The 18,584-nt window shown below is 36.7% G+C and overlaps 1 protein-coding gene across 1 annotated transcript in view; it reads right to left on the minus strand.

The window, feature by feature from the left end:
• LOC105210750 (uncharacterized) overlaps window positions 1-18,584 on the minus strand; it is a 289,405-nt gene that overhangs the window by 268,900 nt on the left and 1,921 nt on the right. The window contains exon 2 of the mRNA XM_011181888.3: window positions 11,058-12,560. Coding sequence (XP_011180190.2) covers window positions 11,058-11,733 — 676 coding nt within the window. The 5' untranslated portion in view covers window positions 11,734-12,560. The remainder of the gene's footprint in view (window positions 1-11,057; window positions 12,561-18,584) is intronic.

Here is an 18,584-nt window from a genome sequence, read left to right on the forward strand (position 1 = left end):
CTTTGAAGTCGACCTGAATAGTTTACTTTACAATATGTAAAGCAGCCTCTTTCTAAAAATCGACGAAATCGGAACATAGGTTTTCAAGGCCCCATATAAAGAACATGAGGACCTCGGTGCTTCTAACCTAATATTAGGGTTCAATGAACCTTATACCATATATATGACGAATATGTGGGTCAAATTGTGTATTATATAATATTAACGCTTCCTTACCTGTTTTCATAACTTTTTTTCTGCTGCCTTCAGTATCTATTTTATATAATATTGCAATCATTTGTTTTATATTCAATCATTTTTTGCGCGGTTACACTATACCGCACTCCATAAGCTCGGCATTGCTTCATATAAATCAATAAATTCTCCCCAATATATTTTTTCCGTGATTTTCACTTCTTGGAAATTTCAATTAAATGCGGTAAATTCACAATACACTACTCCAGCATGCTGTTACAATCATAAAAATATCAATCTCGTTTCGTTTTTGCTCCAGCAGATTTGTACATTCACACCACAAGAACATACATAGTCAATCAGCCAGCATGCTGGTATAGTGTATTGGCCGCCTAACACAAGAGAGCAAGTAAATCAAAACGATAAAGCTGACATACTGATGCAACATGTGCGCATAAAAATTGGATGGGTTAACTGCAGGTTGCGACTCCAAGAAAACATGAAAATGTGCTTCTGCTGCTTGGGATCAGAACACTTAACTTGGGACTGCAAAGGATCCGACAGGAGAGTGCAAGGCGAAATATGTAAAAGTTGACCACATCCGGGCTCTGCAAGATGCATAGGATACAGAAACTGCCCATACAAATTAATATTATGTTCTCCCAAAAATACAAGACAAACAAACATAAAGCAGCAGTTTACTGGGAGATAAAATATCGCACTATTTAGTCACATGGTTGCGCCTTCGTAAAACGTATACGAGATCCCGACGCAGAGGAGCTGCATCCGATGGAGCCGTGCTTTAAAAAGCAGTGAAAAAGGAGCTTAAGTGTGCTATCGAAGTAAGCAATAAGACAAAATGGGAGGAACTACAAGTGGATATAAACCAAAATCCCTTGGGAATCCCAAGTTGGGATTTGCATACAAAATAGTTTTGAAGAAAATCGGAGCCCGCGCAAATCCAACTGCCTTAAACGATGCCAAAATTTATCACATTATAAATCCCAGCAGCGATACAAAAAATTATCGGCACAGAACGACCTGCAGTACTTCTGAACATGTACACGCTTGCCTCGTAGCTGGAAAATTATCTGAAGTCTGAAAGAAGCAAAGACTTGTCCTAATAAGTATGGGAAAAGGAGACCCAAACTTGCTATCAGCATACCACCCACTACGAAAGAAAGCTTTACGAAAGACTACTTAAACCCAGACTTCAAGCGGCTAACAGGAAAACTGGTGGACTTTCCACTAGACAACTCGGATTCAGACCCGGTAGATAAAATGTAGGAGCTATCAAAAACGTCATTGAAAGTGTAGAAGCCACACAGCGTAGATGCCATAAATACAAAAGAATAGCTTTGCTGTCAACATTAGACGTCCGAAATACCTTCAACAGCGTGAGATGGGTGGATATGGCCTTGAAAAAGCGGTTCCAGGGTGGGCTCCTTAGAGGGAGGGTTTTTAGTAACCTGCAAATGACACATACCTTTGCTGCGACGACAGCGTTGATGATGCGGTAGGCACTCTCCAACCCCTCTACCGCGAAAAAAAAATTATTTTATTTTATTATTATTATCAATTACCAATAAAGACTCTTTAGAAGGCCTTTTACTCACTAACAAATATCACGAAAACTTTCTAATTGAATACTGCCCCAAATAATATATTACTTCCTTTACTACATAATTTCATTATCTCAATATATTAACCGCTCTCCACAGAAACCCTTCCACACGCCACTAGTAACCCAGCAGCTGCACTCATATCTCTCCCATCCCCAAACAAAAACAACACTTTCAAGTAAATTATGTTCCTCAAATAGCCATAGGCATTTCCTACGCTTTGCCAGTTGGCCTAACTCAATTCAATTCAATACAGTCGATAGCCAAGTTACTTTTACATACATATAACTCAAAACCGCGGCGGTCGGCCCCAAACCCACCAGTCAGCCAGCTCGGGCACGGACGCTAAACTTTACTTTTGTTTATTTACAAATGTCCGAAGTGGGAAATCACATAAGTGCAATTTCCACTTCATCAACATAATTAATTTCCAACACGACACAGCGAAATGGATAGTGGAATTATGAGAAGATATAAAAGCAACAACAAACACATTACAACAATAGCAGCATTACAACAACAGCACATTAGCAAAGAAATTGACTAACTAAGTTCGCCAGTGTAAACAGATACCGAGCCGAAGACTGCAACGGTTGAGATGGGCAGACTTTTAGCAACACAGTCGATACAAAAAGTATAGCACGCGTTCGTCGGCTTGTATATGAAGTAGTGGTACATAGACTTTTGAAAAATATTTATCAGCAAGCAATGTATACTTTTAACCCAAGCAGCCAATGAAGAGTAAAGAAGAAGAAAAGTAAAGAATGAAAAAACAACAAGAAATGACCGTTAACTTATAACCAAGTTTGTTGGAGTGTAAGAAATGAGCATAAAGAGGAAAGTGCACGAAAGACGCATGGTCCTCGAGTCTGACTGTCAAGGATATTTAGCTAAGGCAAGGCAGGTAGTGTTAGCGCTCGGTTAAAACAAAGCGAAGAAAAGGAAGACAGAAAGTAAGTACACACAGCAAAGTCCAATCAAAACAAAACACTAAAAATCGAGGAAAAACACAATTTAAACTTTCGCTTTGCGGTAATTAAAAAGTTCAAAAATTTCTGACTCACGGTGGGGTTGAGAAGGAGAGCGAGAGAGTGAAAGAGGGAGAGAGCGAGAAAGAATGAGAGATAGAACCTGAAAGAGTTAAAGAGAAGGAGACGAAGAAGAATTGGAAGACCGGCTTGCTAGTTTAAATGAGTCATGAGACTGGAGTTCAAGCGCAGGGGTTACAATAAAGAGGTATAACGATATAACGCATTGGGTCAGTGGATGAAGTCGTCGCCGTGATCTGCAGGATAACCAAAAAACGAAGATAACGATAAAGAAGTTGTGGCGTTGCATAAAAACTACAAGCTGTATTCCACGCCCCAGCTGCCGGCAGTGCGATTTCTGCTTTCCTGCTTTGCTTGAGCTTCAAACATTTTGCATTTATTTGCGCTTTGCCTTTGACTTTATTGTTTTATTTTATTCAACTTTTATTACTTTTTTTATTTGCTGCAAACTGCAGACAACACTTCCGGCCAAAGTGCGTGAACGTGGCCGACACTTTTGCATTTTATCGCTGCCCGGCTTGTAATTGCAATTTTTGTTTGAGCTTGTAGTTGCTGTTGTTGTTGTGGTTGCATTTTGTGTTTAAAACTTTTCCAGTTGCGTGTTTCAACTCTACCTCGCATGGCGCATTTAAATATAGCCCCTTCACAGCCAACCGCACAGCCGAAACAGGATGATTAGTGGGCAGGGTAAGCGTTCTTCGGGCGGACGGAACATTTGAGTGTGGCGCTGCGGATTTGTAATTTTAGCGTGGATTTAGGCGTTTGACAGCTTTATTACAGTGCAGATTAATGCAAAAGTTAAAAATCTTTTGGTTAATTTAATAGATCCAAAGAGGCTTGCTTTTTACAATCCAGCCAGAACAAATTAAATCCTTTCTAAAGGTCGGGTTGCAAGAGAATAATTTGAGCTCATTGATTGAGTAAGATAGAGGTCTACAAAAAGCGGGGATCAGGTATCTAGAAGACCGAGTATTTAATCCCAAACCCGAGCCATAACGAGGATGCAGAGCTCGAACACCGATATCCAGTAGATCTTGTAAACAAAAGTAAAACTTCAGATTTTATACTTTGATTGAGAGCCCAAGAACACTTTGCTTTCTACATACAGGATGTAAGATCATTGATTGTTAACTCTGATCGAAAGCCTCACAAAGGCCCTTTTCTCTCTCTCAGAGAACTATTTTTCCTTCTACAAACGGAATGTAAGAAATTAGTTTAGCTTTGATTGAGAGCGTCGAACCCAAGAATCGTTTTCTTTCTACAGTCGGAATATAAGATAAAGATTCTTTTAGTCTACTAAATTTGGGGACCAACTTGACTAGAGTATCTAACAAGCAATGGATCAAGGCATTGAGATAGGTTGAGCTATATAATGATCCACTATTATACGACAAAACAAGATAGCTTATTTTATAACCGGCTGATGTAGAGGTGGCCTTGAGGGGACGGAACTGAATCTACTTCGTAGGGTTTTTATAACTCCAAAAGCTTCCCTGAACTAAGACCCGGGGAAGTTACGGAATATTAGCCCCACCCCTTTTGGTCTTGTCCGTGAAATTAATAATTTAGAAGATTTCCTGTAATCCACGGAGGTTACGAGCTCTGGCCTCTAACTTTTAGAGGGACAAGAATTGCATAATAATATCAACGGACTTTAGCAAATTTTTAATCAAGTATAATAATTTAAAATTGCATTCACCACGTTTCTTAAACGAATTCTCCTTCATCTTACACTGTTACTTTCTTTCTTTCTGCTTCTTTTTGGCTGCTGCACTTTATGGTATCCTCAATGTCGCGCCTTCACGCTGATAATTGCAATAAATAAATTAATATGAAAAGTATTGTTGATGTTGCTGTTGTTGTTGTTGTAGCAGCATTGTTATTGCCACAGCAGCTGCAGCTGTTGGTAATGCAAGTTTTCGAAATTTCTCTCGTGGTTGTTGGACTACAAAGTATTACCGGACGCATAACAACCGCAAATGTCCTGTCGCCAACTGCCAACGTGAAAGCGCCACCACCAGAAGAGCCAAACGACGAGCTGGCAGCACGACCGAGACGTGCGAGACGACTAACCAAGGCAGATGGGGAGTGTGGGGAGGCAGCAGGGGTCGAAAGCGACTAGATGCAGCCGGCTGACAAGCTGCCGGTTTGGACAGCTCGCCCGTTGACCGAGTTGTTTGCGCTGCCAGGCCACACAGCATCAAGGAAATGAGAAAAGTTACTTTTTTGGGTTTTAAATTTGCAAGTTCGTGCAGTTGGGCTGTGATGATTGTAGACTATTTGTGTGTGGCACTCTGGTTCATAGTGTTGACTTACGCGTCGTAACTCTAGAGGACGACCGCTCCTCGTTACAACGCTTATTTCTTTTGCTTTCAGTGTTGCATTTCATGGCAGCGACATTTTTAAGTTGCTGGAAGTTGTAGTTGTTTGTTGTAAAATGCGTAATTTTCCCTTCTTTTTTTGTATTTATTGGCCACTTTTTTGTCTACTTCGCCGGTTTGTTTTATTTGTTCGCCTTGTTGCGGCTGCGTTTTTTATGCTTGACAGCCTGACATCAAAGTAAGTAAATAAGTCAGAACTCCACCGCAACGCCACCACCACCAACGGTCTGCGTCCTGTCTCCGCATTCTCCCCGTAGTCTGCTCGTGTTTCATCTAAGTTGTTGGCATTGCGATGTGCCGCCCTCTTAAGCGTACGCCCTGTCATGTTGCAAATTTTCTTGTGACTTTTCTTGTCAGCCCCGCCCACTCCATCCATCTTAACTTTCTCTGAACTCTTTCAGTTTCTCACGCACAGCTGGTACTTTGTGTGCGAAACTTTTCTTTTGCATTTAATTCTGTCGCTGGTTTCGAATTGCTCTTTTCTGCTTGCGTTGTTCGCTCTTTCGTCCCTCAACCCTTGATGTCCCTCACACTCTTTCGAAACACTGTACTTTTATTTAAGTGCGCGCTTCACTTAGTGCAAAATTACTTTCAACTCTTTCCATACCAGCTGCCGCCAAATTCTGTCGCCTATTTTGTTGCCGAAAAAGGAAATTTTACTTCGTTTGATGTGAGTGAGCCTCCGCAGCTCGGGTTTCAGTCTCGTTCTTAAATTAAGTCTGATACAAATTGAGTAACTATCCAATATTCCATTTCCATTTCTTTAGAGACCTCTGGACTCACCAAAACACCATAAAAAGTACTTTCGAAAATTTTCACACCTAGTCGCGCACCTCTGAGAGATTGCAGTTCGAAAGAGTCCAGAGGGCAGTGAATAATGTCATTTGTAAGATACATCAAGGCTTAATGAATATATCAAAGAGGGGATCTTCGTTCTCTTAAGTGCCTTATTCGTTTAGGCTACACAATGAGTACGCCTATGAGAAAATAAAAATCTGTAAAATTTTATTGTACAGCTTTCACAAAATATCTTATTTTTTTATAAGATGAATGCAACCATGATACAGATAGCAATAAGTATTTCCCACAGATGTTAGAACATGGTTGGTAATAATACGGCTCTGTCAAAACTAATACGATTGAGCGAACTAACGTTAAGCAATACCAAGGTTCCGTCAGGATTGCGACGGACCTCTCCGAGCCTTTCGATATCAAACGAGGTTTCAGTAGGAGAGACTCACTATCGTGTGACTTCTTCATTCTATTTTTGGAAAAAGTACAATATTCTATAATAGTGTACAGCTGCTGGCGTACGCCGATGATGTCGATGTCATTGGACACAACAACCACGACGTTAGTTCTACCCTTTCCGGACTGGATAATGGAGCGAAGGGAATAAGTCTGATGGTGAATGAAGACAAGACGAAATATCTCCTGTCATCAAACAAACAGCCAGTGCAATCGCGTCTTGGCTCCCACACCACTGTCGACAGTCGCTTCATTACAGTTGTAAATCATTTTGATTGCAATCAAACGCTACTTTGGACTGAGTAGGCAACTGACATTAAAAGTCCTCTCTGGAGCTTACGTGGGCAATGTGAACATCTGATGAGACGGCACTAGGAAGTAAACATTTTCGAAAGAAAGGTTTTGCGGAAGATTCATGGTTATATGAACATTGAGTGCCTAGACAATGGAACGATAAGGGGTATGGTTATACGACTACATTGACATATATTGAAGAAACTGTACGCGGTTGACTTCGACTGTTTAGGATAAACTATATGGCAAGACTGAAGAGGGAAGCGAAACGCATTTGCAGACAAAAAAAGAAAGAGGCCGAAATGCGTGAGTATGAAGAGCTTGACAAGCTGGCCGACAGGGGTAATGCTCGAAAATTTTACGAAAAGATCCGGCGACTAACTGAAGGTTTCAAGACCGGAGCACACTCATGTAGGACCCCCAGAGGTGATCTAGTTATTGATAACCAGAGTATACTAAGTTTGTGGAGGGAACACTTCTCCAGCCTGCTGAATGGCAGTGAAAGCACAACACCAGGAGATGGCGAACCCGATTCCCCAATCGACGACGATGGAGCAGATGTTCCATTGCCAACCGTGAAGAAATTCGAATAGCAATTACCCGCTTGAAGAACAATAAGGCGGCGGGGGCCGATGGATTACCGGCCGAGCTATTCAAATACGGCGGCGAAGAGCTGATAAGGTGCTTGCATCAGCTTCTTTGCAGAATATGGTCGGAAGAAAGCATGCCTGGCGATTGGAATCTCAGTGTACTCTGCCCAATACACAAAAAAGGAGACCCCACAATTTGCCCCAATTACCGTGGGATAAGCCTCCTCAACATCGGGCATAAGGTTCTGTCAAGCGTACTGTGTGAAAGATTAAAGCCCACCGTCAACAAACTGATTGGACCTTATCAGTGTGGCTTTAGACCTGGAAAATCAACAACAGACCAGATATTCACCATGCGCCAAATTTTGGAGAAGACCCGTGAAAATAGGATCAATACACACCATCTCTTTGTCGACTTTAAAGCTGCTTTCGACAGCACGAAAAGCAGCTGCCTTTATGCCGCGATGTCTAAATTTGGTATCACCGCAAAACTAATACGACTGTGTAAGCTGACGTTGAGCAACACCAAAAGCTCCATCAGGATCGGGAAGGACCTCTCCGAGGCGTTCGATACCAGACGAGGTATCGATTCAGACAAGGTGACTCACTATCGTGCGACTTCTTTAACTTGATGCTGGAAAAAATTATACGAGCTGCAGAGCTAAATAGAGAAGGTACAATCTTCTACAAGAGTGTACAGCTACTGGCGTACGCCGATGATATCGATATCTTTAGAAACAACACCCGCGCCGTTAGTTCTGCTTTTTTCAGACTGGATAAGGAAGCGAAGCGTATGGGTCTGGTGGTGAACGAGGACAAGACGAAATATCTCCTGTCGTCAAACAAACAGTCAGCGCATTCGCGCCTTGGCTCCCACGTCACTGTTGACAGTCATAACTTTGAAGTTGTAGATAATTTCGTCTACCTGGGAACCAGCATTAACAGCAATAACAATGTCAGCCTGGAAATCCAACGCAGAATCACTCTTGCCAACAGGTGTTACTATGGACTAAGTAGGCAATTGAAAAGTAAAGTCCTCTCTCGACGAACAAAAACCAAACTCTACAAGTCTCTCATCATTCCCGTCCTACTTTACGGTGCAGAAGCGTGGACGATGTGAAAATCCAATGAGACGGCACTAGGAGTTTTCGAGAGAAAGGTTTTGCGGAAGATTTATGGTCCCTTAAACATTGGCAACGGCGAATACCGCAGACGATGGAACGATGAGCTGTATGTGTTATTCGACGACATAGACATAGTCCAGCGAATAATAAAACAGCGGCTACACTGGATAGGTCATGTTGTTCGAATGGATGAAAGTGCTCCAGCTCTGAAAGTATTCGATGCAGTACCCGCTGGTGGAAGCCGAGGAAGAGGGAGACCTCCACTCCGATGGAAGGACCAGGTGGAGAGGGACCTGGCTTCGCTTGGAATAACCAATTGGCGCCAAACTGCCAGAAGGAGAGATGCGTGGCGCGCTGTTTTGGACTCGGCTATAACCGCGTAAGCGGTGTCTACGCCAGTCAAGAAGAAGAAGATATGACAAGACATGGATTTATATGAATCTACTGGCGACCAAGCTGACTGACTGTCTATTGGACTGACCTGTAGGCCAAATATAGTAAAGGCCACCTCGTGAAATCTCTCATACAGATTCCTTACAAACCTTTGAGAACCCTAGCTTTCAGCCAGTTAAAGCGAGATATCTTTGACCGTTGAAAAAAAAATATAATAAACGAAATGTTCTTCGTCAAGAAGAAACTATAAATAAAGGCAGAAGGTCAGAAAGAGTATGACATAAAGGAGCATGATATCGATTGCCGGCTTGATTTCCAGCTTCCGCAGTTAGGAAATTGTTTTTAAATATAAATATTAATTTTAAAAATGGATTTGAAACAGTTTTAGCGTCAAATGTAATTAGTTCAGCAGTCAGCTTACTTATTAGACCGACGCTTGAAACTAAAAGAACTCTAATCAAAAAAAATCCTGAAGAATCAGTGCATATAAGTGGTATAGTAGATCCTCTTGGTATCCATGTGAGAGAGATGAAAGACTGTATGTATTAAGTACATGGTACTAGTGCATAAGACTTGTATATTAAAAATAACTTCAAATTGGAAACAGGTGGCAACCAGCTAGAGTTAAAATTTACTGAGAAACTAAAAAATTTTCAATTAAACTAGCTTCAAAGTACCCATTTCATCGCCACATTAAAACTAGTAGCATAAGCACAATTTAACAAAATGTGAGTTTAAATAGAGAATAATTTAATTTAAAAAACGTTTTAAACAGCATTTACCTACAGAGATAGCACTTTTATCTTATTTTCCTTAAACTTTGCATTATAAATTGAACTTGTGGAACACTATAGATGCAATGAGTAAACAACTGCACAGCAACGATATTATTAAGAAATAAATGTAACTGTATGTGTGTCCAGCGGAACAAATGCAACATAACGGAATTTCCATGGCCTCCGAGTGTGCACAAAAGCAGCAGTCTGTTGGCAAATTGCTACTCCCTCATTTCAGCAACAATAGAATATATTGGACATTTATTTGCAATTTACTCGAACAGAGAAACCCAGCGGCAACTGTATAACGAGTAAACGTACAACAACAACATATTGCAAGCAGACGCATACAAAATTGTTTTCTCCTTTTTAATGTACAGCACATATACAAGCAGTTTATATGTGTATATGTATGTGTGTTTGTTAAGTATATACAAATGTGCCGTTAGTAATTCATTCACTCAGCCAAACAAGCAGATAAGCAAACATATATAAGCGAAGAATGGCGCAAACAACAGTGTACGTACGGATTGAAGTGTGAGTTGAAAGTATAGCAAATGATAGAGTTCGAAAGCCACGCAACAAACGGTAACACTCCGGCACGAGTGCAGCAATTGAAGTGCAACTCAAGCTTTGTGCGGCAGCTTGTGAGAGGTGTGTGGGAAAAATAATGAGAGTTCGGAACAATATTTAAAACTGGATAATCTGTGATTGATTAAATGGTAAATTCAAAAAATAGTGTAGTAACTAACTGGAATATAACTAGTTTTAATGGACTAGTTGTTAAAAATTTTACTTAATATATATATTTGAAATGACATTAGTTTATTATATTTTCTAGCTTTAGAGTGAGTAAAACATTTATTTCAACTAATTTGATAACAACTAGTCTCAAATAAACTAGTTGCGGACTAGTTATGGAAGTTTTAGATTCTGTTGGCGTGTTAAATGATTTTTTTTATTATCTAACTATTGATAGATGTTTGAACTTTTTATCAATAACTAGGCTCAAATGACCTATTTGGGGACTAGTTGTACAAATTGTTTATAAGTTAGAATTGATGAATTTAATGATATTTTGCACATTTTAAATATTTTGAGTTGTTTTTAAGTGTATATGAAATGAAATGAATTGTGGGAAAATTTTACAAAGGAGTGTTAAAGTAATATCAGTTAACCGACCTAACTGTCTTTAGATATGTTTTCGATTTTCTCACTTCTCAACAGGGTCTGAGCAAAGTTCCTAACTTTCAAATATCTAGTCACATTTATACAAAATTACAACAACGCACAAGCCATTTACTCATTGCGAAAAAGTTTGTATCAGCGACTACCGGCCGGCTGGACTACCTCAACTGCTATACAAACTGAACTGAACTGTCTCTGAACTGTGTACGTGCACTTACCTCGCTTTTGTGGTGATTGCATTGCACCGGAGGACGCTGAGTTGCCGGACGAGCCGCTGCCCGTTAAGGAAGCGGACGACAATGCCGATGAGGGTGATGGCACACACTGCACAAATACCAATGACGAAATTGCAAACCATAGCCCCAGGCTGTATAGCCAGGACGACGATGACGACGACGATAATGATGTTGTTGTTGTTGTTTTTCTTGTTTTTCTTGTTGATAATAATGTTGTTCGTGCGAAACGTACAGCAACTGGTGAAGTAGTAGACGACGAAGTAGTAGAAGTAGAAGCAGCAATAACAGCAGCTTGTTGCCGTTTATAACTATTGTTGTTGTTATTATTATATAAGTTATTGTTTTTATTTTTGTTAGCGTTTATCAGTAGTAGCGTAGCAGAACGCCAAAGCGGCGACTTTGTTTTACTCCTTAGTGTTGTTGTTGGCATTGTTGCTGTCTGTTGCATTGTGCCGCTGTTGCTGTTATTGTAACTGTTGTTGCTGCAACTTAACGCATTTGTTTTTCTTGTTTTTGTAGCCGTGTGCACCGCACGTCTAGAGACTGCCAGGTTTGTTCGGACCCCGGTCATGTTGGTGCGTCCAAGTTTACTCGTTGCTACGCTATCAGATTTTGTTTGTACGCCTGTTGTTGTTTTACTTGTTGTTGTTGTTAGCATTCTCAATGCTACATATGTTTAGAGATTTTTGTTGTCTTTTTATTAGTAATGTTATTATTTTTTGTTGTTATTATTTTTGTTGTTGTTGTCCGAGTCCTTGCACTAGCTACAGCTTCTGCTAAATGCTCGCTGGCATAGCTGTCTGGCTGCCAGTTAGCTAGTTGCTGCCACCTTTCTATATTACTAGCTATAATTTATTGTTGTTGTGTTTGTTGTAATTTTTTTAATTTTTATTTTGTTGTTATTTCTCTTTTGTCGTCAGCCGATACACTTTTATTCAACATGCGCGCGTTTTACCGACGAACTGACTCACACACAACTTACGAGCACCAACAAACACACACACGCGGGCACTTTCCGTCGCCGCACAGCAAATCCGCAGAGCTCAGCTTTGCTTTGGGTTGCCCTTTTCCGGCAACTTTCCTTGCAAGCAAGTCGACTCGTAAACTCCGTAATAGTTGTGCGATAATATTTTAATGACTTAATACCAACAACAGTTATGCGATTGTTGCCGTTGATAGCATTATTGCTGTTGCATATTTTTCATATTCAACGCACACACGGAGGCACATACATACACTTTTCGTGGTGCTCGAAATACGTTTGCACTCACTTATTTTATTGTTATATATATTTTTTGTTTTAATTTTTTGTTGTTGTTGCTACGATTTTCTCTTCACTTTCACAATTCACTTGATATTTTCTGTTTATTCGCAATGTGCAGCATACAATTTGCGATGGTTGTTGTTGTTGGATTTTGCGTTTTCTGGTGAATTTTCCCAATTTTCTTCTTTCACTTCAAGTTGGATTTTGTTTTGTTTTATTCACTGCAAAAGAAATGAGAAATTTGTGAAATTAATAAAATGGAGTTGGAGAATGTTTTTTACTATGAAATTTAAATTTTATTTTTACAGTATTTATGACTAGATTTCCTAAAAAATTTACACAATATATATATGTATATATTTTTTTTGAAAATTTAAAAAATGTAATTTTAAACTATTTAAAATAAATATATTTTTATAAAAGTTGTCAGAGCCTTGCATTTTTAACAATTGAAGTGTTACGCAGCCTAAAAATAGGCAACGTTATTTCAGTTCAGATGCGCAACAATAACAAAGATGCCGACAGAAAATGTTGCCTACATTTAGGGATATTATAATACATAACTAAATGTATTTATATTTATGAAAATGCGTTCAATGTGATATTCGGAAATTCATTCCCATAACAACAAACTATTTTTAGTAACCTTTTATAGCTCAAACCTGACGTAAACTTATTTTTTCGCTCGCTAGAACTTAGAAATAAGTGAATATTACTTGAAGTGCACGAGGAACAATCTGATATAAGAGTCTGGTTATCATAGACAACACATTCTTCATAGCTAACAGGACTCACATAAGGTAACGAGATTACAATTGCAAAAAGCATACATATGCCATAGACGGACCAGTGGGAAGATGAAATATTTCCAGACAAAAAATTGAATATCGTTAAACCAGATTATTTTAATTATTACTGACATGATCTAACAAAGGCGGAAAGGTTTTTTACCAAGGTTAACTTTGGTGGATGATGCTTGATGATTTGGGCAACTTTCAGTTTCTAGAAAAGGACCCCGATGGTTAAATGTATATGCCTATGAACTCCGAATATTGGATATTTATTAAATGATGTATTAATCGGCTTTTTATAACAGCAGCGCAATACTGACGACATTTTTCACCCGGATTAATGTATTAATGCCACATTATTCCAATTTCTCCACATTCCCCAAATCTGAATCATATTGAAAACATGTGGGGAAACTTAACTCAATAAGGTTACTCTGATGGAACCAAAGTTGATTGGGTGGAGCAGCACCGAAAAGTCGTAGTCGAGGAATGTTTAGTTCAACGCCAAATCGAATTTTGGAAGTATTATCCAATACTGGAGGTTAGACTTACTATTAGCAATAAATAACTTTATGATTCACATTAAAAAAAGGGATCTTAAATTGAATTTCGCGCTAATAATAAACTTTTTTGTTATGAGTCAAAAACCATATCTCAAGAACTACTCGACAAATTTCAATGAAATTCGGTATATAATATTTTCATGACACCCTGATAACACGGATAGAAAATGGGCGAAATCGGTTCACAACCACGGCTACTTTCCTTATAACGCAATTTTGAATTCCATCTGATTCCTTCACTTTCTAATGTATACATAAGGAACCGATGAAGATAGCGGAATAAAACTTTACGCAAATAGTGCATAACATCTCTGTCTTCACTTGTGAAAAAATTGTCGATCACGAACTATAAGTTTTCAAGGCCCCACATATTGAACATGTTGAACTAAGCGCCTAATGGTAAATTTTGTTGTTATGGGTAAATCTCTCAGATAATTTAATGTAATTCAGAGGAAATTTTTTTCTTCTAATAGTATGTCTCTGTTCCAAAAATTATTAAAATCGAGTCATAACATCACCTAACTCATATATATCTAATTATAATTATATCATCTCCTAGCTCCGATATACCTAATTATAGGTTTTTCAAAAATACGGTGGGCTTTATTCGGCATATAAGTCTTGGTTAATATGTGAGATATTTAAGAAAAAATAAGTGAGCGTATAGTCTTGGATATAGTGTACCTTGCAGGTGAAAATGAATGAAAGGAATTTTCTCAGCCCTCATATACTAAATATTCTATAAAACTTTATGCCGAATTTATGGGTAAATTTGTGCGTTATCTTATTAAAATTTATTCATTAAATTGCGAGAGTATAAAATCTTCGGTTGCACCCGAACTTAGCCTTTACTTACTTGTTATAATTACAAATAATAATTTAATCTGGAAAAGCACTTAAAATCTGAATAGAGTAGCTTTTCTGCGCATATTATTGTTTTTAAATCTGAAAAAGCTTAACTAATGATGATATTATTTATGCACAATCTGAGAGAGCTACCAACGGTTTTATCGAGAACTCTTCTGGAGCTTTCACTTAGCATTTATTTTTCAAACGCCTAAGCCTGATTGTTTACGAGAGTAATTTTTGAAAACATACCGTTAGCATTTCTCTGGCTTACCGCCCTCAAAAAAAGTAAACCAAATTTGCTGATTTTTTTATGAATTTCGTTCAAAATTTAAATCGAGTATAATTGCCACTACTCGCCTACACTTTGTGCATCAAACTTTCGTGTATCATTTAAATCGTAACTGTAAAAGTTGCCTCTTCAAGCTTAACACTCACTAAAAAAGTTTATAAAGATTTCAACTTACACCACACGAATATCAATTAATATCGAAACAATTGCCGAATAAATATACGAAGTAGGCTTCTCATGAAATTAAATTTCAATAAAACCGAATGCATTACTTGCAATATTTGCATGAAAACACACACTCATACTCATATGAAATTGCTTTTATTTATTTATTTCTTTCATTTTAATACACAATTTGTTTGAGTTTTCTTTTTGTTTGCGAATTTTCTGCTTTATGTATTTATATATGCATGTATATGTACATAACTTCTTTATTATGCTCGTATTTATTTATTTGTTTGGCTCCTGACTATACAGTCCGTCTGATTGATGCAAGAATGATTATCAGCTAAGAGCAATACAAATATATGTACAAACACATTGCAAAAGAGATGAAGATTGATAAGCCAGTATGGTAACTAGCAGAAGGCGTGCAAAGAATAACAATGATAAGCATGCTCACTAGAAATGTTTTCATTTCATTGTTGTTTGTGTTGGTAAGCATATTGTAGATGCGAAAGGATATGCCCTTATAATCCTGTGCTTCTTTCCATTTAATTGAGGAATTTTCTTACTTTCATTTAGTACAAGTGTGGGCTAAAAACGTTCATAGAGATTTCATTGTGGATATGAAATAAATGAATTTCATGGTAAAGTTAATTTTACGATTAAAAAACAATAAACAGAAAAATAAATCTGGACAGAGCATATACATACTACTACTTGTGGTATGAACCGTGCTTTTGCAACAAATGGACGGACCTACAGTTTTTCCACAGTAAACTTTCTATGAACTATTAATGAAATTTTCAAAAGGATTATTTTTGAAAAAAAATATTCATGGTTTTATTTAATGCTTCTTTCTTTCTTAAATCAAACATGTATAATATAAAAAATAATATTAGATTGACTCGAAAAATATAAAAATCGAAGCTAGGTTATGTTATCCATTCCTTGTGAGGACACAGCTGGAGATATCATTACAAAACAGACAGGAACTGTTAGCGTTATAATTTTTCTGTCCGTTTTAAAATAATATTTTTTTAAACTCACTTAAACAAGAATGGGATTTCATCATGGAGTGATTAAATTCATTATGAAGCCTACCTCTAAAACGTATTGGTAATATTTTTCGCTTGGTTAAGGTCTATTTATTTATTTAACTTAATTTGCTTTGCAAACAATATTTTAGGGAAAATATATCAGTGAAGGATTACTGTAATAATTCATGGGGCGTAAAGACTGACTCCTGCTAAAATCACACGTGTTAGTGGACGAGTAGAATTGATAAATAAGAAAATATTGTAATCTTCATTAATGCTAAGTATTTTTATAATGTTGTCAGGTGTTCTTAGCTTAGGTCTAAAGTAATCTTGGAAGTCTCACTTTAATGACGGCCAGCTAATAGTTGGACTTTTACCAAAGTAAGTTTGATAATAACCAAAAAAAAAAAAAAATCGCGGAGTAGATATCTCTGCTTAGAATCAAAACAACTCTCAGTCCTCAACATAGTCTTTGAAGGCACTTCTTTTATAAGAAACTAAATTGTATAAGATAGTCTGAGGCTTACGACTTAAACAAAAGTTCAAATTATTTTACTCCACAAATTTAATAAGAAGCTGTACTGAATATCTACAGTATTTAAATACTGAAAAGTTAAAAAAACATCCAGTGGATAATACTTCGTTAAAAAATAAATTATGTGGGAACACCTTCAAAATTTTTCAATATAGACCCGGTAAGATGGATATTGGATATCGGAGAAAACTTAGTATCATATATAAAATATTCCTATTAAAAATGTGTTTAAAGAAGTACTATATTTGAGATCTTCTAAGTAAAGCTAGTAATAAGGTAGTACAGTGACTGACCTACTCTAACTCATTATATCAGAGAAACTTCATATACATATATCCTAATTAAAAATTAGGCAAATGAGAAATGTATTTCGGAGCAAAAACCTATAAATTTTAAATTTTTTTAACATCTTTATCCACTTAGCCACCACTCTTCCACCAAAAAGTAGATTGCACATTCCTATTAAAAAGTAAAATTATGACTTTACATAATACAATTTTCTTTCTAATTAAACATTAATATCTCGAAAAATATTTGGGTCGAAGCACATACATACATACAATCGCCATTTTGAGTGCACTCAAAAGCCGTTACTTAAAAGCGTATAAAAAATAAATGAAGCAGACCCTTTGAATGCGGTAACCGCTTTTATGCTCACTTCAGTCACACTGATTAACCGTACTTTATTTTGATTTTTTTCACCACCTCTCCAGCAACGGCTTTTCTCCGCCTACATATTTACTAGCGCTTGTGCACTGGCTGACTGTTTAAAAGCTTCAATTTACAACCTATTTTTGACAACCTAATTGAGCAGCAAAAAATTGATATCCTTTCAACGACGACACACAGCGCAACATTATTGAGCCCAAGCAGGCGAAGAGTTATTTGTGTATGTGGCATGAAGTGACATTGGCAAACGTTTATCCTTTCGACATGTGTCCTTATGGCGGCGCATAAAAATAACAATTCACAGTTAGCCGAAAAAAAGCACAAGCATAAACACAAAAACACAATAAACACTGGTGCCGGTTTGGGCACATAATACAAAGCTCTGCAGCTGGGCGACATTGGCAGGCACGCAGCGAGAGGGATGTCGAAGCACACACACACACACACACACAAATGTATATTTCGAGAGTTATAGCAGAATATAAAGGCAAGGATTATAACCTTTTTGCTGCACCAAAGTGTTTAAAGTGTGTGCTATTTGTTTTTATTTTTGGTTTTTAGGTGGAATTTATTTTATTATTTTTATTTGTTACTTATTCATTGAATTGGAGAAAAAATAATAAAAGAAATGAAATTGAAAGAAAAAATAAAAAAAATAAAAAAGATCTAAAAATATTTTTTAATTAAACTTAAAAAAATAAAGTAAAATTTAAGTAAATAAATAAATTCAAATTTAGTTTTTTTATTTATTTCATTATTTCTATTTGTTATTTATTCATGAAATTAGAGAAAAGAAAAAGTGGAAATAAGAGTGGGAAAATGCAACAACAATTTTAAAAATTTTAAATTAAAATCAAAACTAAAACTAAATTAGATTAATTTTAAATGAAATTAATTCAGAAAATTCGAAATAATACAAATTGTGAATATAAGTTTTCTTGACTGGAATATAATAAAAAATATTATTATTGTTTTAATTTTTATTTATATTTTATTAGTTATAAAATTATAATTATAACTGCATTATTATTAGTATTTTATTATCATTAATATAACTGGCTAATTATTTATTATTATTTTTATTCCTACACATATTTTTTAGTTTTTTCCTTTGTTACTCCAAATTTAAAAATGATAACAAAAAAATATTTTTTTATAATGTTTATTAATTTATAAAAATTAAGAAAAATCTAAAGCATATAATATTTGTCTGAAAATATTTTTTGTTAATCTCGTACATATTTATTTTTATTTTTTTTGTTTATTAAATTGTTTGTTATTATTTCTATTTCACTTTAAACAAATTATACAAACTTTCTAAACAGAAAAAAGTATTAAGTTCAAAAG

Source organism: Zeugodacus cucurbitae, chromosome 6 (genome assembly GCF_028554725.1).
Source record: "Zeugodacus cucurbitae isolate PBARC_wt_2022May chromosome 6, idZeuCucr1.2, whole genome shotgun sequence".
NCBI lineage: Eukaryota > Metazoa > Arthropoda > Insecta > Diptera > Tephritidae > Zeugodacus > Zeugodacus cucurbitae.